Genomic DNA, 26,681 nt, shown 5'->3' on the forward strand with positions numbered 1-26,681 from the left:
CCATTGCGTTTGATTAAAGATCAATTTTCAGAGTTGGCTGATGGCTATATATCTAATCATGTTTGTGCTCTGCTTGCATAATTGTGCCTTTCACAACAGATAAATAAATATTTTAGTGCTGCAAGAGTCCTACAATGTATAGAATCAAAAGAATGACATATCTTGTTCATGTTTCAATTGATATGGGTAATTATGTTGTACTTAGTAAAACTCTGATGAGTGGTGCTCAGGTGATGTTCTTATTTCAGCACACAACTGCAGTTGTGTGTGCTACATAAGGTGACTGGTAGAACATGTGTGATGCATCTCAGCATGTCAGCATTGTTTCCTCGCATTATCATTTTAGTTTATTGTTGCAGTATTCTATTTGATTACATAAAACTCTTAGGAATAAATAGAATAACCTTTGCTTCAGTTCATCTCAAGCCTGCTTCTTCCTCTTGAGAGAAATCAGCAGCAAGGTGAACTACCAAGTAATATTTATGCTGACAGGTTGTTGGAAGCCACTGCACCATTGTTTCTGCTTTGATCCCTCTGCTGCCACTTAACTGATGTCACTGATGAGACTCCTGAGAAATGCTGCTCAATCTCCATTTCTTAATTGTGCCATCAGAAAAAAGAAGAAATTGTAAAACTGTTTTTAACCTCCATTTTAGCTACATTTTTGATGGGATTTAAAACATCAGCAATTTCCTTCTTTCTCTCTGCCTTCTCAACTTGATAGGAACACTTGAGATGAGCTTGCATGATGATGTCATGTTTCATCCAGGTGCTCATTTTGGCAAGGTTTTGACAAATCTGTTAAAGTTTGGGATATGGCTGTTGCATACGTCAGCCCCAACAGCATATACAGACTTACTGATAAAGTGGAGGAAATTAGTGTTTAGAATGCTTGGCATATTTTTGAACTCAAAAGTAACTGGCAGTGAGGTCTAAGAGGGAATTTTAAATTACAAGCTATGAATTCCAAGTAGTCTTATGGGAATTAACTAATCACACGTGTTGGTATTTCTTTTTATTGCAGTAGAAGCAGTGAAAGAGATTTTTAAAATAGTATTTTGCAAAGATTTAGTGATTGCAAAGCATACAATTTCTGAAACAACTGTAGCACTGTCTTCAAAGGCACCAGATCGCAGTTGCCGTTGACTTAGAGCAGTGTATAGAACAGTGTGTAAGGCATATGAAATAAACTAAATGAGCCAATTAGATTTTTCTTGTTCCTTATATGAGTAGTTTTTATTTGCAAATGAAAGTCTGTTTTTCCTTAAAAGAGTGCAAAGCAGCTTCTATTCACTTTACAGTGTCAGTGATGATTCCAGATGGAATTGACATTGGAGGGAAGAAGAGGAGGCACACAGAGGTCTTGTGTGTCCTAACAGCAACACCAGGAGTGTTTCAGTTGACTCACCCAATATGTGCAGAGGATGTGACAGCATGCATATTCTGGTACATCTGCTACATTCTTCTGCTTGCGCATAAGGGAGGAAAGAGGTTCTGGCCCCAGCCTGTAACCCCTGTTGGGTTGTTTCTTGGACAGACACAGGATCATATGGCAAGAACTCAGGGACCAAAACTTGTGTCAGCTTTCAGACACCACCACAGATACTGTCAGAGCAGAGTACATTCCACCCTTTTCCACACAAAAAAAAATGAAAAATGCCATTTTAACTTGAGCCTTCATAAAGTATTACACCCTAAATTAAAATATTATACCCTTGAAGTGATTATACTTAATTTATTTTTAGCAGTGTTTCAGGCCTGTGCTGTTTTTCTCCTACTGCCTAAGGACAGCTTAATAATGCATCAAGATTCGGCTCATTTTTTTCACTTAGGTAAAACTGACCTAGTTTCCTCCATAATCCCCGCTCCCAAAGAAGGAAACTGTTAAATAAAATATCCTCAACATTAAAGCCAACATTCATAATATTTCTTCCACATGGTCTGAATTTAAAACTGTGTCATCTCCTCAGGTTGTTAAACAAGACTGAATTTCATTTACAGGTTTGAGCTTCTTAATGGGTTAGCATCCCTACTGCATCATGTGGCAACATTCATGCAGTGTTACTTCATGAAAGGGGATTGTTGCAACAATTGTGAAAATTATGCAGAAGTTTGGTTTTGAAAATAAACACCAACAGGTTTCCCAATGCAGACATATAAGTGCTCAAAGGCTAATGAGAGCTTATAATGTAAAAATATTCAGAATGCCAGCAACCTTGAATGACCACATTCTGTCAGATATAAATAGCTCATTAATACAGACTAGTTGTCACAAAGCAGCTTTTTCAAATTCAGTTGTCCAAATTCAGTAGCTGCAGGCAACAATTTATGTAATACAGACTTTTTGGTGCTTCCGATAAGAACAATGCCTTCCTCTCAAAGGTACTTTTCAACCATTTCAACCTCCCTGTACTCACAGGTGTCTCTCAACTTGTCCTTTTGACATTGACAAAAGAAGAACTTTTGTCAGCTTGCACTCAGGGCCAGACTGAAGATTATGTATTGCATATACCCTGTGAACATGGGTGTGAGATTGCCTAATTCTGCTTCTGTCGGGATTACTTAAACACCTGTCATAGTCCTATAACAAAATGGGCCTTTGTGATTCATTTGCTCAAGCAACCTTGTTTAAGGAGACTCTTAAGTTTGTTGCAACCACGAAGTTGTGGTGGGTGTACATGGGATCCATGGTGTTCTTCCACAGCTAGTGGTTTTCTGGGGTTCTGTCCCTCACAAGGACTGCTATTTAGAAAGTCTTCTCAAATTCTCTTGCTTTTCAGTCATCCAGAATAGTCTCTTCCAAAATTTTTTTAATTAACTACCAAACATAAAAGTAGCTATTAACACAAGGAAAAAACAATGTTAATATTTTTCAAGTCACCTTGATAGATAGGAAATCAGCCTGCTTTCAGCTACCCTGTGGAACTACTGTCTTCTGGATTATGGTCTATGACAGTGTTTAGGATAGTATCTTAGCTAGAGGCTGTAGCTCTGGTGGAGAAAACACTCTTATGATACAGATGTGCTTTTCCAAGCATGCTTATCACATGAGGTAGTTTTTAAAAAGCAGAACACAGGCACAAAAACAGAAATTCCATTTGATATTCAAGAGATAACAAAACTAAACACACCATCACCAGAGATTTTTCACTTTCATTGAGCTAGCACAGGTTTATGGCTGAATGGCAGCACTCCACTGCCTTGGTTTTGAGCTTGAGTAAGATTACAAACATAAAAAGTCGTTATGAAAGAGGAAGTATGAAAGAGGAATTGTGGTCTGGTCAGCTGGATACTTCCACGCTGCTTATATACACTTTTGGTTATGTTTGACTTTATGTTTCATTCTTTTATGTCCTCATCTGTTCTGCTGTCATCTTAAATGGGTAACTAGATCTGTTTGTGAGTTATTTTGTAGAAAAGCAAATACTGTTTGAAATATCAGCAAGCCTGTCATAAACGGCATAGATTTCCAAAATGAGACAAAGACCTACACCTAGTTCCAGTAGAGAAGAAGGAAAGATTACCAAAAATTATATAAATAAATATATATATAAAAAATAAATATATAAAAAATATAGTTTGAAATTGGACATATTTAGCTTAGAAATAATCCATTTTAATGGAAATGCTGTTATTCAGTTGACAATTTCCTAAGCATGTTGGAGGCTTGAAATTCACAGAACTTTCTGAAGACTCTGTAGTTCAAGCAAAAATGACGATTGGTGTAGAAATTACTAGAGAAGATTCCATGGTTTATGGTGTATAAGAGGTTAAAGATTACCAGAGTCCCTCCTGATCTTTGTAGCATTTAAAATGTCCTTGCTTACAGATGTGGTCAAGCATGATCTGAATTGAGTGCTGAAGCATAGCTCTGGTGGAATCTGTCCAGCTGTATAAATCAATACATTTCTCTCCACAGACATAAATGTATTGGACTAAGAATGGAAAATATAGGCAAGAGGTTGTGGGTAAGGAAAAAATACCAAACAGAATGTGAAAGAGTCAAAAGTAATGGAAACAGAGTGGGGTGAAAGACACAACTGACGCTGCAGGTGGAAGTTTGCTCACAGAAACAAAGTATTCACAGGCACCACAGTGGAGACTCCACAGCTCTGCAGTGCAGCTGTGCTCTGTAACTTCCCCCAGTCGCAAGATCAGGTGTTCTCCTGGCCTGCCCCAAGGGCTGGTTCTTGCACACCGAGATGATGAGTGGGTCTCAGATCTGCCGCGGTCCGAAAGGGGAGGATGGGACCATGGCACGGGTCCGGGACACAAGGGTGGGATGCAGGTAGAATACTTTATTCATGCGTGCACCCGGTCTTTTATCAGTTCAGGAGGGGTAAGGGCCAGAACATAGGGCAGAGCATGAGACAGACAAGCGGGGGGACAAACCAGGATAGGGACATGGGCAAAAGGGGGAGGAACGTGGGAGAAACCGGGGAGAGAAGGGGCAAATGGAGCTTCTCCAGCCAATCGGCAGAGAAACAGGGGAGCAGGGAGGTGAACAGGCCAGGACATGCCCGGAAGATACAAATTCTGGGGGAACATACAATGTGTGTGTACATAATAACTATAAAACCTCCATCATAAAGTCCTTTCAATCACTGTACATCTTTTTCCACTTCTGAGATTTTTCCCATTCTGACTCCTGGTCCTTCACACAGATCAGGAGTCTAAAGTCCTGAGAATTAGCACCTGATTTTGAGAAGAGGGGAGAAGAGAGGCCAACAGCTATGCTGATTAAAGCATCTTCTGTTCTTCTCACCATGGTAAAAGACTGATTGAGATACTCCTTTTCACTCGACATCTTAGAAGGAAGAAATATTTGCTTCATCACTTCCAACATATGAAGGCAGTTAGGAAGACAAGGATTAAGCTAGTTGATGGCAGAAGCATTGTACTTAGGTGTAAGTAAATAACAATCTCTCTTTTATAGCTTAGCCTCAGTTCTGCAAGGATGCACACATGTATACTGTTCCATTGACATGACAGCAAAAGCACAGTGAAAACAATTATGTCTTCCTTGCACTGGTTATTCTCATGGTAACTCTCCCCTCTCTACTGTCTATCCAACTCTTGTCTTCCCTTCCTTCAAAGTTGTCTTCCAAAAATAGATACACATTTCTTTTCTACACTGAAGCAACAAAAATATGGCAGATGAACTAATACGATGCCAGATGATGCTAATCTATATGTTAAACATAATTTATCAGTCTTTTTGCAAGTTTCTTCTTCATTTCATCTTTTTACCTGCTTACCTATGATGTACCTAAGTCACTTAGGTTGTGACTTCTTGCAGGAAGTGTTTTAATGTCTTTTTATTATTATCATACTGCATACACTGTGGAAACGCAGCCCATTGCTACTACTTACATCTATTATCTCATATGCTGAGAAACTCCTAACATTTTCAAAGAGGTTACTTCCCCGCTTAAAAATTTCAGAAAACTTTATCTGGGCCTGCTACTTCACAGGTCTGAATTGCGTTTGTGGAGTGTTTTGAGCTCTAGTTCATTGCTGTAAAATGATTTCTGCCTCATTCCTTTCTGGTGTTCAGACCAAGTTGTCCTTAAGTTGAGCATCATTATTGTAGGTACAGTTGTACTTAGAATTACATATTTCGTCAGGGAATGAAGCACTGAATACCTCTTAGAGAAGTTAGTGGAATAAAATTGTTTCATTAAATTCTAACTTTGAGAATCCATCAGAAAAGATGCTGCATCATTCGGGCTGTAAACAGAATGCTGCTTCTAGCCACCTTTATAAAACAGGCTGCTAAGTGCACTGTTATTCCTGGACCTTCTCCTAAAGCTTTGCATTGACTTAAATAGCCCAGCCCTAAATAATGTGCTGCTTTGTTATGAGTCCGTAAGGAGTAATTTTAGGTAAGAAGCTAGCTCCTAAACTATCTGTAAGGCAGTCCCCCTTCCTGAGCTTCAGTAATCCTAAACCATCTGCTTTGCCTCCCAGCTGAGTGTGTGGGGATGAGGACCATCATCCTAACAATAATACCTGCTGCCTCTGAGTCACTACAGCTCCTGCTGGGAGAAGTGCATTTCTCTGTGCCTGTGAGAGCTGCCACAGTGCAAGGAGGATTCACTGCCAAGTTCAGATTTTTTAGTTGTAGTTTACCTCCCTTGCTCTTTTCGTAATCTTTGAGTACTGTGGGAGAATAGATTATGGTGTCTGAGGAGACTACCTGCAGAAGCTGAAAAAAGACTAAGATCTGTATTTCTTGGTGGGAGTGTTGTATTCTCTGCACCACAGGAAAGCGCAAACAAAGCCGAGTAGGTCTTGCTCCACAGCACAAATGAGATCTGTGTGAACAAACCCTTGTCTGCAATACGCCTTTACCCAATGAACATTCAGTGCACAGACACTGGCAGTCTTGAAATCGCTGGGGGGAAAATGATCTGAAACATTACCATTTACGTTACAGCTGCAGCTTTGCGTCTTGAAACATTGACATTTCACCTGTAATTTAATCTCTATTGTTAATGTATCGTGGAAACTCTTTTCCCTAGGCACTAGACCATCAGGTTGTGTATGGAGTCTGTCAGCAAATAATATTATTAAACACCCATGTAGTCTTATAGACATTCAAAAAAGACATAGCCGTACATACAAAAATAGATGTGCAGCTCTTTTTCAAATTACTGCCATAGTAACCATCTAGATACTGTCCTGGGCAATAGATAATTATCTGTGTGTGTATATATATATAATAGATAATGCATAATGTAATAATAACATAGAAAGAAATGATTTCATAAAACCACTTGTCATGTACAGTGGATTTAACATGAAGCTATATTCCACAATGGGAGGATTTAAATGCCACGTTATTCAGTTTGAGAACAAAGAGGTTTTCAGTTTATGTGTTCTGTGTACATAGAAGAGGCAGCAGAATGGATTCATTGTGCACAAATCATGGCTAAGGTGGTGCTGAAAACAGCACAGGAGGTAGTGTGGCTACAGGAAAACAACATTTGTTTATGGACTTCAGTGTACTTTTTGTGCATTTTGAGAGTGAGCAGTGATTAGATCTGAACTCTACAAAGAGTGCAAGGGGCTTGGTGGAACAGGTATGATTAATCTGTGTTTGGTTGTTAAACTGGCTTAGTAATAAGATAGTTATGTGGGTGTATGTTTTATCATTCTTAAACTCAAATTACATTAAGCATTATGAACAGTCAAATAGGATAATTAGATTTACAAATATGTCAAGCAAATATTCAAGACTGGTTGCATCTGTTGCTTATAGAGAGTGAGATTTGACATGCAAGACTTTTTTCTAAGAACTGTACTGTAGATACTATGTTCATGGATAACTCTTTGCAGGAGAGCATTTAAATCTGTTAGCATGGAGAATTTACAAATTAACCCAAGGATTGTATGACATTAGTGATCATATTTTTTCACAAGTTTTTGAGTAGCTGGATTCTTTTTTAACATACTAGTTGAATCACACACTAGGGAGTCTGTTCTTTCAGCAGTCAGCAAGTTAGTTACCAGGATACTGAGTATTACAAAGTCTACCAGCTAGATACTGGTAGGATGATAGGATGCAATCAATAGAAAGTTATATGACATCAAACTTAGCTAGTAATCACGTGAAAGTAATCAGCTTGGTGATATTTCACCTTAATAATGAATGTTTTAAAGAACTTTTTAGTCACTGTTCCTCTATATGAAATACTGTGACCTGTTTGCAAAGAAATTTAAAGTAATAACAGTTCAATATTCAAATATATGCTTTTAGACATTATAGAAACCCACAGCATTTATGCCTGTGCAAGCAAAAACAATAGGTACAATCTGCTCTCATGCTTTAAGATGAAGGGGAACCTGAAGAAAATACAGCATTAACACTAGCTCAGTACGGTATGGGTTTTAAAGAAACAAGTATTTAATGACTCATTACTGCAATTACACAGTATTCTTCTTATATAATGTAGTGGCTGTTCTTATATAACCATATGCCCTACAACATAATACAATAAACTTTGAACTAGCTGTGCAGCGTATTGATGAGTAAATAGGCTGAACCCATTTTTATTGATGGCATCATCCAGTACAAAAAACAAACCAAACCAGAGATCATTTAGAGGCTATGAAAGAGCTTTCTTTTCCCATATTTTTTAAATTAAGGGCAAAATCCTGGCATACACTGTGGTCAATGTTACCAATGGAAGCAAGATTTCATTTCCAATGGAGAAAGCAGGAAACTTTTCAGCATACTCCCCTTGTCTCAGTTTTTGTCTCTGCCCAGGTTTTTTTAATTCAGTTCTAGAATGACATATGTGCTGACAAGACTCAAATAATCTTTTTGCTGTATTTTGAAAGTGTTTAGCATATTTTAGTTCTCTAAAATGGATTACATTTGTTATCTTCTTTCTTTCTTTTGCCTTTTACTTGTGTATGATATCCCTAAAAAAAGGTTTGGGGATCAGTTATCCCAAACACTTTGCTATGCAAGAGTGCTTAATTAACACTATGACTGCCCACTGAAGCCAGAAATGAGCCACAAATCTTAGTTCTGTTTAGATGTTTGTTGCATATGCTTGTCAGTGTGTTCAGTTTTATAATAACAGACAATACAAGTCATCAGGACAGGGGAATGGGGAGGTTTTACCTATCAGTGGGAGAAGTCGTTTATAGGTCAATTAAGTACAGGATTTGATTCCTTCTCTCCCAAAGTAACGTTTACATTACCGAAGAGGAAAGTTTTGGCACTCCTGCTAAAGTATCAACAAATGGCTGAAAGGTAAATATATTTTTGAAAGTACAATTGAACCTGCACTCCTCAAGGAACCTAAGGAGATTGTCGTAAGAGCTAACATACTTTACCAGCAAAGGTTATCTCTGAGGAATGCAGCCTGAGACATAAACACATGAAAAGACAAAATTTCTCATGAAGTAGGTCAAGAAAATACCCACCATAAATCAGTGGCACATAGGAACATTTTTTTATGCTTGATGATTTTATAAGAAAATTAAATGTAAATGTTTGGTTTGTTTGCATTGATCTTTGTCTTTCAAAAAGCTTTCTGTATATTATATGTAAATATTTTTATCTTTTTAAGTTTGCTATCAAAATAACTAGCTAGTATCAAGGCATTGGTTGTTATTTTTCATCGAAGAGTGTGACAAATCTAGAGAACAAAGGCAGTGTAAGACAGAGCCTTTTTGCTTCTCCTTTCTGAAGATGTTTAAAAGGGAGAGTTAAGGACCAGGGGAAGTGGGCCAAGAGTGTATATCAGAAAAAAGCAACAAAAAGTTATACATATTGGCAATGTTGATTTTATGCAATTTATGTGAATGTACAATTATTTTCTAAAGAATAATCTTACCCATTGATCATGTCTGACCTATCAGACTGCCAACCCTTTTCGCTTTTCCTAGTTATAGTTGATGGAAGCTAGTATTGTGACCTTTCTCCAAAACTTTATTTTCACTTCCAGTCTTCAGCTGAGCAGCCTTCTTCTTCTGTATGCTGAGCAACTTACATATTTTTTTAACATCAGTCTCCCAAGTCTTTAGTTCATAGGAAAGTTCAGAGAACAAAGAAGCCATTGTTGGAGGCTGAGACACCACTCAGATCAGTTCAGATCATTTGCATTCAAGTCAGTTGCCTGGAGACACCAGTTTTTGATATTATAGAACTTAACTGTTCTGGTTTTGGGAAACTGCTCACTAGAAATGGGAAGGGAATTGTGTTGTTAAGTTTGCAAAGTGTCATGAGAAACACAGATTGATGTTCTCTATAAACCTAAGCATGCTCAAGTTTAGCAGACACTTGACTGTGTGATTGCATGAATACACCGTTAATGAAAGTCTTACGAGGGAAAGGGACTCTACTGTCTGGGTTAATATAAAGTCCTTGTTTTGCTTCTATAATTAATTTCATTTTATTTTCATAAACGTTTTAGGTGTATCAATACATGCATGAAACCATAACTGTTAATGGCTGTCCCGAATTCCGAGCCAGGGCCACTGCAAAGGTAGGATACGTGCAACTGTTGAAATATGTGTTACCAAAGTGATCTCGTAATTGACTGTGCGCGTGTGTGTTTCAGGTATTCGTGTGTACACTGTAAGAAAATTTAGACATCAGTGGCAGCCCAGAGTCTAGAACCAGTGCTACTTCCCAGGTAACAATCATAATGGAAAATTTCAACCTTTATGCTGCTTCTGTAGCTTAAGAAAAGAGAATGATTTTATGGAATATGATGCTTTTTGAAAAGTTGCTTTGCAAAAGCAAAACTGGTTCATTCTGTAGAAGTCTGCCTGCAACAACCAATATTTTAAGGGACTATTTTCCCATACATCTCATCCAGAGAGGACACAATTATTTGGGAGATAGAAACTAAACAGTTAAAATTCCCCTTTTGAGTAATGGAAACTGTAGGTACTGAGCAAGTGGTAAGGATGAACAATGAGAGAAATGGCCTGGTCAACGTTTTTTTGATTCCATAGTCAAATGCAAGCCTGTTTTTTTTCTGATACATTGCCTGTTATTTTAAAATACATTGTGTCTTTGTCCATGAGGACCCGCCTTTCTTATCCTTAGACTGTGGCAGCTACACTGCTGCTATTACTAAGATGATAATTTTCTAGGGGAATTCACACAACCATGAAAGAACCCATTCTGTGTGCCAGTATGAAATATGCTCTGTATTTTTATAACATGCCCAAAGATAGATGCTTCCAAACAAGGGAATCCAAATGGATTTCTTTTTCCCATTATCATTTTGTACGGAACAGTATCTTCTATGTGGCATAGCAGATTCTATGCAAAATAGGTAAACTTGCAAAATAGATAAATCTTTTTTAGAGATACTGGTTTATGGTCCATTCCTGTGGAGATAAACTCCCTGAAATCCTAATGGAACTAAGATCTTACCATTATGTATTTATGTTAAGAGATTTTAATTTAAAGCTGTATCAGAAGGTGAAGGTTGGGAGCATGTTACAAAATTATTTTAGAGTACTTCAGAGAAGCAAACTCTATAATAGCCAGCAAATAGCCTAATATACCTTAAATTACAGTGTATTTTCCTTATTAAATAGGACATTCTTTTCTGTAGGCCGTTCTGATTTTAACCTTCTAAGTTAAAGTTAATGGTCAATGTAAATTTGGTAAGTTCTGTGGTTCTATATAGAGAAATGTGTATATGAAATCCTGATTTGTTTACACTGCAGATAAATATAGAAATTATTGCTATGTTATTTAGTAAATGGGGAGAAGTCCAATTAGTGTTTCCCATTCTCATTTCTTATTCATATAGAACAGCAGGTTACAGAGCAATGTTTCAATATCACAATATTTCCTGGTTATTTCTGGGCTGTCTGCATTTCATCCTCCTAGTGCATTCATGTCTGACATAAAATGTATGCATGATGACAAGTTCTGCATGTGCAAAAACATGTAATTGAGAATGCTCCATTATGTCATGTCATCCAATTGCTTCTATTAAGCATAAACATTTTAGGATGCTTAAAAATACTAGTGTAATGTAGAACTGTTGAAGCAGTTTGATCTACAAGCACATGTTGAAAAGTATAAAAGATTTTCTTAGTGTTTCTTTACTGATTTACTAAGATCTATAAGTAAGAAAATGGTTGTAGTGAAAAATGAGGTAAAAATGTAACATTTTTCTGGATGCAAGCTTTACAGTATGTTACTTCTTTTTTCCTAGAATAAGATTAACAATCTAGGATTTTTCTAATTGATTTATATATCTGCTGTCTTAAGATTTAATTTTTCAATAAAAATTTTGATCCAGTTATGTAATAAAACCTCCTATTCCTGTTCAGGAGTTACTTTGCGAGATTTCAAAAAGATTGTAAATTAAACTTTTTAATAGAAGAATATAATTTTAGGATTTAAAATAAATAATTCCATAACTCTGAAAGCAAAGCAAAGAGTTAACAATTCAGTTCATCCACTTTATTTCAATTAGGAACACATTAGAGATCACATTATCTTATCCCACAGGAATAGATTTTCTTCCCATGGAAAGGCAAAGAAGAAATGCACTAGTGATCATAAAGGTTCGCCACCACAGAGTAAGGCTTCCCAGGGGGCCTTCTGGCTTTGCTGCTAACTTTTTGTGTTATCTTTGACAAGTCACCTAAACTCTGTGTTCCTCTGTTTATTCCTTTATTTCAAAAATATTGGCATAGAACTTAATATTTTTAAAATACTTTCAGAAAATCAGAAAATGTCAGAGTAAGATACTGAAATGTTTTCACAGGAAGGAGTTCTTCCTGCAAATGAGCAACAGTGTCTATCACTGTTCTCCCTAAATAGCCAAATCACTCATTTTTTTTCTTCCAGGCAACAGTTGCTGCATTTGCTGCAAGCGAAGGTCATTCACACCCGCGTGTGGTGGAGCTGCCAAAGACTGAGGAAGGCCTGGGCTTTAATGTCATGGGAGGAAAAGAGCAAAATTCACCTATTTATATTTCTCGCATCATTCCTGGAGGAGTGGCAGAAAGGCATGGTGGGCTCAAACGTGGGGACCAGCTGCTTTCAGTTAATGGAGTGGTATGTGGAAATTTGATAGCGCTTTCATTTTTATCTGGATTTTCTAATACCATGATTTAAAATGCAGCCAAATGAAACAAAAAGAATTAGCTCTATGAGAGACCGACCCTCAGTGTGCATTTGTGATGCAGTGAGGCAAAGCTCCATTGACAACTTTGTGCCACTACAATTCCTGGCACTGGAGAGTGCTTGAAGAGCTTCATTTCGAATCCATACCACCTGCCTAATTTACAAAGAAGCTATGTCCTTAATTGATAATTTTCCTTTTGCAGTAAAAGCCTAATAACAAACTGTTTTTCTTTCATTTCATAGCCTCTGAGGCACACAGCCCTTTCTAAGCACAGTAATGCTGCATGAGTGGCACTTGTGCAGTCTTGTGACCTTCAGAGCCTTTGAACACATAAAATCAAAAGAAATTTGGTAAGCGCATTTGGTGCTGATTTGCACTGGAAGGTTCATTCTAGATTTCTTTCAGTGACATTCATTGAGCTGTCTGATGATATCTTTGTTAGAGAAGTCAGCTCTATAAATGTACATATACAGGGAGATGTATTCTCAGTAAACAGGTACATTTTTTACTTACTAATTTTTTGTGTAAGTCAAGGTGGAGTATTTTGCAGTAGTTTTACTGTGAATATCAACATGGAGGTAAAAATAAAAGGGCTGTTGGAATAGACAGGACAAGGCTCTGATTCCACGATATGGTCAAAATCTGCATTTCATTGCTTTTGTTCCCTTTTACAAGGGAATGTAAAGTAGTGAAAAGATAAGCAGACTTGTTCATATAAGCCTACACTTCCCTTTATGAAAATGTAATCCTTTTCGTGTAAACTACCATCTAAACCTCACATTTAAATGCACCAAAGGCATGAAGAAGCAATTTCTAAATCCAGTCATAAATATAAGACTTTACAACTTAAATTTCTTCTTTGTTGCAAGCCCATAAACAATTTTAAAAATGCCCTCTTCTGCATGCTTTTGTGTTTTTATCTGTTTCTCTCAAAAATATCCTCTTTCTCTTGAAAAAATATTTGTGCAACACTTCAGAAAGACTTTTTACCATTTCTTATATCAACTATAATGTTCTCAAAAGAGAAATATTACTTCTGGAAACTGTCTTGCACCAATACACAATGAGAAAGAAAAGATACAAAATAAAAAAGAAAAGTTACTGAAAGTAATTTAGTCTCAGAGAAAAAGAAATAAACTGAATATTTCATGAAGTAAATTGCCTGAACTTCACTAATTGGAAGTAGATCAAAGAATTCTTCCAACAGGTGAATAAAAAGGCAGACAAAAAGAGTTTTAATTCACTAATTCATGGATGGCTTTTGAAAAATCCTTTTACTGTCAAATAACAGAAAGGAAAGTGGTGAACCTTCAGATGTCAAGATATTTTTAATATGACCCTCTTGTCACCTCTATTTTATGAATCTCTTTTCATAAATTTCATGCATGTGCTCTAGAATATATATTAAGGTAATGCAAAGAACCGAAAAACCGCAATACAAAATTCCCAGTTGCATGTAGACGTGAGAAAGTTGATGTAGAGATACAAGAGAAATATTTTTGTGTTCAGAATCTGAACAACAGAATTTGAAGTTTGAATTGCAGTTGCATACTTGAAATAATCATAGAATCAAAGAATCATAGAATGGCTTGGATTAAATGGACCTTAAAGATCGTCTAGTTCTGACACCCCTGTTGCTCAGAGCCCTATCCAGCCTGGCTTTGAGCACTTCCCGGGATGGGACATCCACAACTTCTCTGGGAAACCTATTCCATTGCCTCACCACCCTCACAGTAATGAGCAACTTTTCAAAAACCAATTTTGGGCTGAATTAAACCCAGATATAATTCCTAAAAAGGCAAACATTATAGAAGTGATTATTTGTTTGCAGACAGCTTGAGACAGGACAACAAAGATCTAAATCAGCATTGTTCACTGGGACTGATTCACTCTGTGCTTCTCTTAATTTAGCTGGAGAAAAGCAAATAATATACAGTATGTACAATAGAACAGACGGCTCTGCGGTGGAACATGAGTATCTGTAACTTGTTTGTGCTCAGGCATTGATGGTTATCCAACTTCATAATTATCAACATAAAATTAGAGCTGTGTGTTCAGAATCCAGATTTGTTATCTGAGCGTGACTGAGATGACTGTTCCTTGAGCTGTTTCAATGTATGTTAAAAAGTAGTGTTTTCTCATTATACTGGGGATTTTGTTACATGCTTTTGTCCCACACCCCTTAAAAATAAAGGAAATTGAAAGCAGTAAGCCCTGCAGATGGCTCAGCAAAGGCACTTGCTGATGCCTCTTCATATCTGGCAAAGATTCTGCATTCATCAGATACCTTGTGTGAGTCAGAGGAAGGATGCAAAATAGATTTATAATGGCTAATTTGTCATCCAAGTATTTCTTTAGAGATACCTAATAGAAAAAAAAAGTACCTTATACAGGAATGACTGATACCAGCAGGAGTCCTTTGCCAGCACAGCCTCAGAGGTTTGCAGAGGTGGAAGAATTCAAACAGCAAAACAACTTCCTTTGCCCTTTCCTTTCCCACACTCCAAGGGACTCTGCTATGTCACTTGTGCAGCTCTGTTATGCAGGGTTTTTAATGCCTTGAAAATAGGAGTGCAAGCGTCAATGAAGACATTAAGAGTAAGTATAGCAATCACATAAATAGCAACTGAAAACTGTGGCTGTCAAGACCTGAGCGAGGTGCGTTCGGAGAGTAATATTTGTTTTAGCAGTGCTATCTTTGCCTTTGTTATTTTACCCTCTTTGGTTATGGTTCAGAGCATTAGGCTTAATTCTGTACCATTACTATCCAAGTCAATGGGAGTTTTCCATTGACCTGGATAGCAACAAAGTCAGACCCTTCATTTCTGGTTAGAAAATACTGTCTGTAAACTGGAGGAACAAGGCCGGAGGCAAACAGGAGAGAAAACAGAGAATCATTAATTAATGCAGTTTACTAGGTTGAACAAAGTATTAAAATACATCATCTTGTTATTCCCCTACAGAACAATCACAATTGCTTATTGATGTCAGTTAGAACCATCATGTAGCTTGGGAGCTTACGATGTTTGTTCATAGCCTGTTCTAAGTTCCTGCTGTTGCACAGCAAAACCAATCACAACACCAATGAATACACTGTTGTTTCCTCTGAATGTCCATGCCAGGCCATACTGACCACGATTTACAAGCAAAAAAAGAAATACAGAACAAAGCCAAATTTTGTACGGTTTCTCTTAAGGCGAGACCTGTATTTACAAAAGCCAGTATCAGAGCCAGTCACAAAGAATGTGCTTATTATAAAAGAGAGCTAGTTACAGCATGTGTTAGTTATGATCACATCTTCTAACTAACACTGTTGAAGAGTTATGGGCTAGGGGATGTGGGGAAGAGGTTTTCATTTGTATCTGTGACTTGTTCATTACAGCAGTTTCACAAAACACTGTGTTCATCTATAGCTTTTTATTTTGGCTCTCTTTAGAGCACTAGACACATTAACTGTTTCTTATGCACAACAATTTCCTTTATTTTCCAAATATTTATAAGGAAACAACTTCTTTCTCCAAATTAGTTTTTCAGTAGCAGTGCTTGTCCAGCTGATTTTTCACAATTTTTAACAAATCTGGTCATCACAGATCATGAATTTTCTTTAAGATCTTTGGCCCTATTGGAGGACTTTCATGAACATACAGTTCAAAATTTGTATTTTGAAGTACTTTTTTGAAGGTTTTCTCTGTTTCTGGTAATTGTTGCAACACCTGAAATGACATTCATTATTTCTCTGATGCATTGATGTTTTCAAAGCATCTTAAAATTTCTATAGAAACTTGAGTCCAGTCAGTTGACTCAGACATGAGTTTGAGTCAAATATATTATTTGTATTAATATATTGAAAGATATTTAACAGAAGGAAGATAACTAGCAAGGCAATAAGCTGGAATTGTTTATATTATCTATATAGAAGCATTTGTATCTGCTTTTTGAAACTTTTGAATCATTATTTTTAGCTCTTATTGTGCCACAGCAGAAGTCATTCTTATTCGCTGTTCTTGCACAATACTACTCAGTCAAATAGGAGAGATGAAAATAGAAAGAGTTTTCTTCTGGCAGTTGCTATAACAAGTTATTCTTTTTGCATGAATTGAACTTCAAATATTTTGAATGCTGCTGCTTCTCCTTGGAAGTCTAGAAGCCTATGGGTATAGGTCCTTTTTAAATAGCATGGTATACATAAGAGTTTTAAAACACAGCAGGTGGTAAAACTTTGATTTATTTTAAGTGGAAAGAAAATTACTTATTTTTAGATGGTCTAAAATCCATGCGAAGATCTCAGGTGTGCAGGCTGTTGGGTTTTTTTCTGTGCAGAAATACTTTTGTTTTTTGGAATATATCCTACAACACATGTGGACAATCATACACCATTAAAAATTTCCCCCCTTTTTTTTTTTACGGTGTGGAACAATCCACATGCCTGAAAAGCACTCCATTTAGTCCACTTAATAGTAGAAATTGAACACTCTTTTCACAGCTGGGTCACATCCCTGTTTTGGAAATATACTGTTTCAAACAACATTAGCGTAGAAATCAGAACTTAAGCCCCTTTGGGAATACTTTTGATTTCACGGCAGATATCATTTTACTATAAAACATTTTCCAGAAAGGGAGGAAAAATACATATTCCTTTAGCAAGAGCCTGTAATGTTTCAGTGGTTTTTCAGTTTGATTGCTTACAACTAACCATATAAAGACTAGTTTATTTCCAACAGAGAAACCATATCACATAAATGTTAAACATGTGAACAATGCCATTAACTTCCTAAGACACGTGTTGTCCTGGGGAGCAGCAGGCATCCTCCTCCACCTGCAGCTTAGCAACTTGGAAAGAGAAGGCTCCAGGGAGACCTCTGGGCAGCCTTTCAGTACCTAACAGGGCCTACAAAGGAGCTGGAGAGGGACTTATACAAGGCCATGTAGTGATACGACAAGAGGGAATGGCTTCAAACTGAAAGAGGGTAGATTTAGATTAAATATTAGGAAGAAATTCCTTACTGTGAGGGTGATGAGGCACTGGAATAGGTTGCCCAAAGAAGTTGTGGATGCCCTATCCCTGGAAGTGCTCAAGGCCAGGTTGGATGGAGCTCTGAGCAACCTAGTCTAGTAGAAGGTGTTCCCCTGTGGCAGGGGGGTTGGAACTAGATGATCTTAAAGGTCCATTCCAACCCAAACCATTTGATGATGATGACTATTTAATCATCACATGTCATTCCCTGTATGATCCAAGCAGGGACAGGGCATAAGAAAGGAACTGTTTCAATCTCGCAATTTCTTCATTTCTTACCAACATTTAAATAGGATTTTATTTTTGTACCTTGCAAACAATTTGTTTGGGGTTTTCAACATTATTTTTGTTTGCAAAAAGCTTGTTGAATATCTCCCCTCAATTTCACACAGATCAGAAATTAGATTTGTAATTGTAACCTAAAACAGATTTAGGTTATTTTAAATATAAAAATTAAGACATCCCCAGCAATGCATAGGTCTCACTTAACACTTTCTTTTAATGGTCCCTTGAAAAATGTCAGGTGTGGAAACTTCTTGAAAATTAACAGCCTTTCTGTATGAAGAAGACACAGCTTTAGATCAAAGTACCATTTTCATTATTGAATCTTTTCTCCGTGCTCCCAGAGTGTAGAAGGAGAACACCACGAGAAGGCGGTGGAGCTGCTGAAGGCAGCTAAGGACAGCGTCAAGCTGGTGGTACGCTACACTCCCAAGGTGCTGGAGGAGATGGAGGCTCGCTTCGAAAAACTGAGAACAGCCCGGCGCCGACAACAGCAGCAATTGCTCATTCAGCAGCAGCAACAGCAGCAAACTACACAGCAAAACCATATGTCGTAGGTGAGAGGATTCATTGGTCTTCCTTAAAGTCCACTGACAGCACCCTGACACAGCCTGGGCCAGCTGCTCCCAGGCGTCCAGCGGTCTGTCAGCACAGCGTCTGACACCAGGGCCCATCCCAGCCCCAGACAGGAGCGGGGTAGCCATAGGCCCAGGCTGCCTGGGGATGGGGACAGACTGGGCCATGATCCCACAGATAGTCCAGCTCAGTGGGACCCCATGGCTGGGCGGGGTAGGGCTATGGGGAGCTGGAGACTGGCCCTGCTGGAGCATTGCTGGGGCAGGGGATGATGGCCCTGGGGGCTGACATAAGGTCCTGGGCTGTGGACAGGGTGGGAGAAGCCCCAGGGCGGGACAGTCAGGGAGCTGGAGGTACCCTTGGGGACCCAGCAAGCACTTAACTGCAGTCAGGATGAGGATAGCTTATTTGATGCATTGCCACATGGTTTATCCCATTAAAAATACATTTTGAAAATAGGTTAAAGGCACTAGCAAATTCTGGAGCCAATTTCAAACTAATCAATAGCCACTGAGATCAATAGCCACTGTGCAGCTCTGGCTTATCTGCAAGCAAAAGAAGTCTGTAATTCCTAGGAACATTTTTTGCATTAAAAAGCAGAGCATTTATGACAAGTAAAAATATGCCACCAGATTTAGACACAGCTTCATTTTCAGCTAATCGTTTGCCGCTCTGCAACAGAACATCTAGATTTGCTGGTGGTAGATGAAGAAAACTCTTCCTAGTCCCTTCCCTGCTACAGGGAACCCAAACTTCACTCTGTGGTTACTCTGCAGGGCACCTACAAGTGCTTACTTCTCATGTACAGGTTTGGTAGGAAGTATTTAGTTCGCTCTTGACTGACATTCAGTATTGGAAGAGCTTCCAAGAGGTTTGCAAGTTTCCCAGTGTAATCAAAACATCTGACATGTGAGGTTAAGAGATTCAGTTTTTCTGAAATCAGTGAAAGTTTTTGCCATTAATACATTTGTAGCTTTGCTCTGTTTGCCTGAACAAAATCTAGTTGGAAGTATGTCCCAATGACTTACATTCCAACCCTCTACATCTCCCTCCACATCTCATATCTGTTTGTTCCCAAAACAGGATGTTTGTACTAATATGAGTCCACAGGTGACTCAGAAAGTCCCCAGATGGTCAAAAACTGAAGCTCATCATGATGATTTCATTGTTATTAGTGTTAACACTGACCTCTGTTGATATGTCTTGTAAAGCCCCTGTCCTGTAATCACGAGAATTCCAGAGTTGTGGATGCAAACAAAGGCTCTGAGTGGGTTCTGAATTCCACCTTAGGGCCTCCACTCATACAGGAGGTATTTCAGTAGGGTTTCTGTGTAAAACAAGGCCATTGCAGGACATGGACATACACGTAAAGTTTTTAATTTTTTTCAGTTACCTAAATCTTTTCATTAGCAAGTAAGGTATTTTTACTGATTTTATTTTTTTTTTAACTGGAAGGGAAGAAAGGTAAGGCAAAGAGAGCCAGCAGCTTAATTCCTCAATTCTTTGTGCTTGATGTGAGGAATGTGTTTCTTTAATTCTAGGTTATTCTCAAGGAAGAAAAAGCCTCAATCAAGAGTTCAATAATCAAGCAACCAGAGCTGTACTTCAGTATTCCAGCAAAAGGAAACAACTATGTGAAACAGAATTCATCTGGAGAATATACAGTACAAGACTGATGTAGTTAAGTGAGCCATAGAGAGGGTACCTTCATGATAAGGCTTTTCAGCACACAGCAGTCACAGATACCTATTACTGCTGTGACTCTATTCCTAATGAGAAAGCATGATTGGTAAACCCTATGAAACAGAGAAGTCCAGAGCTTCCAATAATTCTGTTTGATCTAATCTTGCAGTCCTTACTCTGACAAACTTGCCAGTTGGCTTTCTTTAGTCACTGAAAATTTTGTTTAATGAGGTTAAGATTGGCTGCTTTTGAGGACAGGATCTTTCTCTACAATAGTTATCTCCAGAAATGTACATCTACATCAGTTCAAAATTTTGCCACAGACATCAAACTTATATATCACGCTTCATAACCACTTTGTACTATATATTGTAGAGCTGTTTTAACCTAACTTCCTGTTTATAATTTTCAAATTTCCCTCTGGAAATAGCAATTTACTATATTTATAAAGTATTCCATTTGTAGAAGCAATTGGCTTTTTACTCTTGGTGTTTCCATATATTTTATTATACATCAACAGAGTGAGAAAGTTTTAGGTCAGCTTTAATTTTATTAGTAGTAAAGTTAGGGAAGCCTAGAACTGTATTTTTAAACTTAGGTATTGCTTGTATCTATTATAGTTATTATTCAGAAATCTATAACTGGATATATTATATATTTATTCCATAAAATATATATTGTCTGAATGTACCTTTTAGAGAAGTAGGGTCTTTGCTTAGCATGTATTGCAAATGTGGTAAGCTAATGTTAGCAAAAGACCAAGCTTTGTTAGGCAGATATTAATGTGATTGCATAATCTCTGCATTTCTGTATTTTTTAATTTATTTTCTGGTCTAATGTTAATGTATTTTAGAGAGGAGGAAGTGTAAGTTGTTTCTTTTAAGACTCACACATTATCATTTAAATCAATTTGAAATTAGAGTTCTTTTTTTTTTAATTAAACCAAATTGGAATGTGCAAAGAAAATCTATAACTAAGTTCTTAAGTTTACATGTCTGCTTTTCCAAAGAATATAGTCAAAGCTGGAAGGCTATAGATGCCATCTACTTTCAAGAAAATAAGAAAATGGGCCCCCAAATCCTGAAAAAAAATATAAGCATTTTCACATGCCTTCTGTGCTTCATTAGAAAAGACTGGGGGGAAAAAGGGGCTTAGGGGAGAACCCTACAGTCCTTGCATGTTGAAAACTCCAGCTGATGTCAGTGAAAGTTCAGTAATGAGAGGAATGTAGAAATAGTCAAAACCAGTGTTCTGGTTGAGAACTTGGAACAAAGTCAGAAACAATTAATATTTTGAAGGATCTATTCTCAAACAGAGAAAGACAAAGGAAAACAGGGGAAATTGGCGGTATCATAGCATATGTTAGAAACCAAATGCAGGCTAGCCAAAAGTCTTGACAGTATTTGATTAGTGTAAGTAGCCATTAAAAGGAAATTACTGTATTTTTAAAACCAAACAGCATGGATTCATCTCGAGAAGCTTCTTTTTATACCGAGAAGTAATTCTATCCAGTAGTCATCAGTGACAATATCAATTAAGACAGTGGAGTTTGAGAACTATCAGAACTGAAGATGAAATATATTGTATTGTGCTCTGCACAGTGTCTTTTTATACTTAATAAAATTGTATGTACCTATTTTAAAACTGTATTCTCAAACAGACATTGCTATTAATATTGACAGTATATAAATTATTATGACTGCATATAACTGTTCTGTATCTCATCAGTATGATTTGAATTACACTGATAGCTGCATTTTCAGAGACCAAGTATTCAAATTTAGTTAGCCCACTGTACTGCATTTTTCCAAACTGCCTCTCCACCTCTTCCCCTCCTCTTCTTCAAACAATTTGAGTGGAATGTGCTGATTAATAAATTTCAATAATAGACTGTCATTCATATAAAGACACACATCAAATTCATTTTCATATATTATTATTCAATAAATTATTTATACACACTAAAATTAACATTCTAGTCTTTGCCAACATTTAACAATAAGATAAAAGAAAAATATAAGTGAAATCTAACTGTCAATGAATTTGAAATGGAAACAGGAAGAAATAACTTACTATCACTTTTCATGCCCCTTACTGATCAATAAAACATAACCACTTAATCATGGAATAATCTCTGTCCCTAAACCTATCACATGCATTTGCTTGTAGACAGTATTTTCATTTGTGATTTAAATGTCTTTGGTCTGGACACAGTAAGGCACTTCCACACGTGCATTGCTGAATTAGTACCCAAAAGACATGCAGGGAGAACAACACTTTCCACATTCAGGCCTGCAGGTATTTGTGCATTGTGTTTTAACTGGCATTTGCTGTTCCACTACGCTGAATTAATATTCTTTCAGTGAATTTAGTAAGTTTTATTTCCCATATTTACCTTTGGGGCTCTCTCATGTTTCTCTGCACTGGCAGCAGACTGAGGTAGGAGATCCAAGAAGCCTTTTCCGTCTCTTTATTACAGTAACCAAAGGAGTGTTTACACACTCTTGCATCATGTTCCCTTATGCCAGAGACTCAGATGCAAGATCTAATGATAATAGAGAATGCAGTGTTGGTGGCATTTACTTAGAGAAGTTGATGGCTCTGTTGTGCTAGCCCTAGTTTTTTTGTTTGTGTCATTTGATCTGACTGGCACTTTATAGGGCGTTGAAGGGTTCCATAGTCCTTGATAAGTGAAAAGCTCACCAGTTTGTGTTTTTGTCTTTTTCTTCTACAGTGACAAATCATAGATGGAAGGTCAATGAATGCCCATGAGTGAGAGAAATGATGTAAAAATCTACCTGCAGTTCCCTTGTGAATAATACTACAGATCTCATAGACCTATACGTTGTACCTTGTGTACGTATTTATCACAGCCAGGCTCCCAGTATGACTTAGGAACCTTTGGGAACTCTTGCAGAAGGCTCGAAATTATATGCCTCATTTGCACTAGAAGAAACTGTTTATTCATGTTCTAACTTTAGGGATTTTAGAGTTGTAAGTGAAATTAGGATCTCGTGAGCAAACCAAGTTCCTAGAAAAAAAAAAAAAAAGCTAAACAAGAAGGGGAGTGGGTTTGCCTGTGTTTGAAATAAAACAGGATTTTAAGCATAATTTTAAGCCTAAACCAGAATGTATTATGCTCACAGAAGATATATTTTATTACAGGATGAACGCCTGTTTCAGAAAGTAGCAATTCTGTCTGAATCGTTCTGCAAAAGAAAACCAACCAATCTCCTAACGCAGAACTGTGTCTGCAGGTGCTTAGGGGACACTTCCATGTGTAAGCAGTGGATTATTATCTAGAAGTAGTACTGTCCTTGCATAAGTATTAGTGAGACCATTTCCATAGCCAGCATTCAATAAAATAAAACAAGTTTCAAATCAAGAGAGTATTCTGGGTCAGTTTGCAGGAATGTGCTGCCTGCTGCAATAGATGTCTGATGAGAAATACAGCCCACTCACTGTGCTTACCCATGAAAAGGTCAGGATGAATTGGGGATGTGCTCAAACATCTTGCAAGTGGGCCCACACTCACCCTGCTTGTCTGTGAAGCGAATGCAGTTGCTCTACCTTCAGCTGTCTAAAATAAAGCTGCAGAGTTTACACTGATTGTTTCCAAAGTCAACAGAGAGTTAGAGGGATCCATCGAATAAGATTCGACCCACCTGTATCTGACATATGTCTTTAAATAGGATAAAGCATCCTGTAAAAAAGTTTATAAGCAGAGCCACTGACTAAACAGCCTATACTACTAGCTTGGAATAAGTAATGTCTTTGGGGGGATGGGAGAGAGGTTGCTGCTACACTCATACACAGCTTCCAAATAAGTAAATATCAAGCCCCCAGTGTTTGAATTCCCTAATGTTAGACCTCTACATGCATAGCTCAGATGAGTAAGAGGTTCTGGTTTGTAAGGAGGTTCCTGTTGTTACAGATATCTGTTCTGAAACATTCTAAGAAATGTAAGAGCTCAGCACAGGTATTGTTAACAAAAAGCTTTGGTTGCAGTGCATACAGGAGAAGACTGTAACAAGCTTCATCCTGGGAAGGCTAACAGCAGAAGTCTGTACTGCCTCCCACAGCGCTGGGCTAGTGTGTGTGCATTTTACAAAACCTGCAGCCAAAAAGATGAACTACTGCTTTTGATTTTTGGTTACAGAGATACACAAAAATAAAGCCATCAAACTTGCAACATAGGAATTTGCTATAACAAGAGTCATAGCAAAGCTTGACCAGTTCTGAAATCTAAAACCTGCAGTTATTTAGGATTAACAGATTAAAAGCAGATGTCTATAAGGAACAGCCAAAATCCAAGAGGAAGAAAAATGCCATAGGGGCTTAATCTCTGATCAGCCTTTAATTTACTTTCTTATAGGTAGTTTCACTCTTACCAACTCATCAACCACAAGGGAAGCTTATGATTCAGCAACTGCACTTATTTTTGTCAAAACCATAGAGAGCTGATAGGGTAGAGGAATACCTCTTCCTTTCCTTCCTCTCTCTGAGACTTGTGTGAAGCTGTCTGCTCCAAAAAGGTGATACCCAAACACATCCCAGTCCTACAGAGAATTTCTTAATTAGTCATATTACAGTTTCTCCCCACTAGCAATTCTCAGTGTGTTTCCTTGAAGTGAGCATGTTTTATAGATTCACAAATTCATGTTTATTTTAAGGAGAAGTCTGTGTTAAGCCTGAAGCTGTAAATCTTGCCCAGCCTTTTTATTTTGACATCCCAAACCAGAGCAACAGTTACACTTGTGATAATCCAGTTGGGAGCCTGAGATTAGCTTGTAAACTGGTCCAATATAAAACTAGATCCCAGGAGTTGCTTCTTTAGCATTTCTGTTGAAATTGAAGAAATGTAAAAGACAAACATGAAGTACAACTTCTGAAGTACAGAGAGTAGCCAGGACAGCACTACAGAAAGGGGAAGATACTTGGGATTTTTCACTCATACATGAAAACTTCTTTAGGAATACAGAATATTATTTTTATCTATACAAGTTACTTTTCTATGTTGGGAGGAACATGTCTCTGAAACCATATCTCTAATAACAGATTTGGAAAAAGCAAGACAAGATGATTATCTAAAACAGCATGGGAAAAATTCAGGGTATGTTAAGGTAGCCATGAACAATTTGGTGGGTAAGGATGGGCCCAAGTCAGATGAGAGTAACTCAGAGATACTTCTCCAGTGATCTCTCCTCCCTCCACTTCTCTGACCTGCAAATTCCCTTAGACAAGAGCCCAAATATCACCACAAAGCTGTTCCAACTCTCAGTATTCCCCTACCCTTCTTTCCATGCAAGTTATTTCTGAGCTGAGCAGTGACCCTTTTTGATCCCTTGCAATCTCCTCAGCCAGGTGTGGCATTTAGACTTTGCACTACCTCCTGGAGTGCTCTGCTCTTCACTTGCATGCCCTATCCAGTAGCTGCCCTCTCATGGCCACCATTGTCAGCTGTCTTACTTGCCCTACACAAAATAATTTTGCTATCCCTGAAGGAAAAAATACATTAAGGGGGTAGAAAAATGCTAGATAAATCTTGAAAAACTTTTTTCAGGATACACCAATAATGTCTCTTCTTTCCTGAGTCAGCCCCTTTTCAGCAGATGATTTTTACCTCCCTCCTGATAAAGCATTCTGCAATGACACTGACTGTGGAACAGCCATACACCCTTCTCTTGCTGAAACAATAGACATCTAAACCTACTTGAAAGCATTACACCATGAATTCACACATATGCAGTAGGTCAGAGTCACTGTGCACACACTGAGCACCTGATGATGAAAGGTGATGAAAATCCAGCATTCTGGCATGCGGACCCATGTCTGTTTGGAATTTCAGAGGTGGAAATCTGGAATCAATTTCTGGCAATGTCCTAACATTGAGTCAGAGGCTTCAGCCATCCAGTCTGAAAGTGTTTGTATTATTAAAAGACATCCAAGAACCAATATTTCATTTGTTTTGAAATTCTATTTCAAAGTAAGTTTTCAACAGTAAACAATGAGAAAGCAAGACCCTATCTTAAACTCCTGGGGATCAAACATGCAGCGCATTATTAATTTCTGTACTAACTTCATGCTTCAGATGCAGAACTTCCACAGCACCACCTTTCAAGCCTAGGCTTTGTGCATGTTGTACTTATCTTGTCTGTACTGTCAATATCTTTCTGTCAAGAAAGAAATTAAACTATTTACCATTGTGCCTTAGTACCCCTAAACAAAAACATAAACTTGACTGCTTACTTGAAGGGGGTTTAAGCAGTAATTAACTCAGACTAGAGTTTAAGTGCTGACTAGGTCTTCTAAAGCAATATTTGTCTCCACTGTTCTGTATTGCAGTATATCACGTTTACTGCTCCGTTGTATGAATATATCTGTGTGTCCTTAACTACACTCGACTACATTCAGTGGGCAGTGCCACGGTGCAGCTCGCAGTTGAATAAATAAGCTAAGGGAGACGCCTAGTGTAAAATGATGCTCATGGCACCTTTAGCGGC

General features: G+C 37.8%; 1 protein-coding gene across 2 annotated transcripts in view; it reads left to right on the forward strand.

Moving 5' to 3' along the window:
- The window catches only part of LIN7A (lin-7 homolog A, crumbs cell polarity complex component), a 48,878-nt gene extending 26,733 nt beyond the window's left edge, over positions 1-22,145 (forward strand). The window contains exons 3-6 of one of the 2 annotated variants that reach the window (XM_064655573.1): positions 9,933-10,004; positions 12,344-12,553; positions 18,264-18,472; positions 20,037-22,145. In XM_064655573.1, the coding sequence (XP_064511643.1) occupies positions 9,933-10,004; positions 12,344-12,553; positions 18,264-18,472; positions 20,037-20,079 (534 nt within the window). In that variant the 3' untranslated portion in view covers positions 20,080-22,145. Of the gene's footprint in view, positions 1-9,932; positions 10,005-12,343; positions 12,554-18,263; positions 18,477-20,036 lie in introns of both variants that reach the window. The other variant, XM_064655572.1, reaches the window with a different exon arrangement.
- Positions 22,146-26,681: the final 4,536 nt, after the last annotated feature.

Source organism: Pseudopipra pipra, chromosome 5 (assembly GCF_036250125.1).
Source record: "Pseudopipra pipra isolate bDixPip1 chromosome 5, bDixPip1.hap1, whole genome shotgun sequence".
NCBI lineage: Eukaryota > Metazoa > Chordata > Aves > Passeriformes > Pipridae > Pseudopipra > Pseudopipra pipra.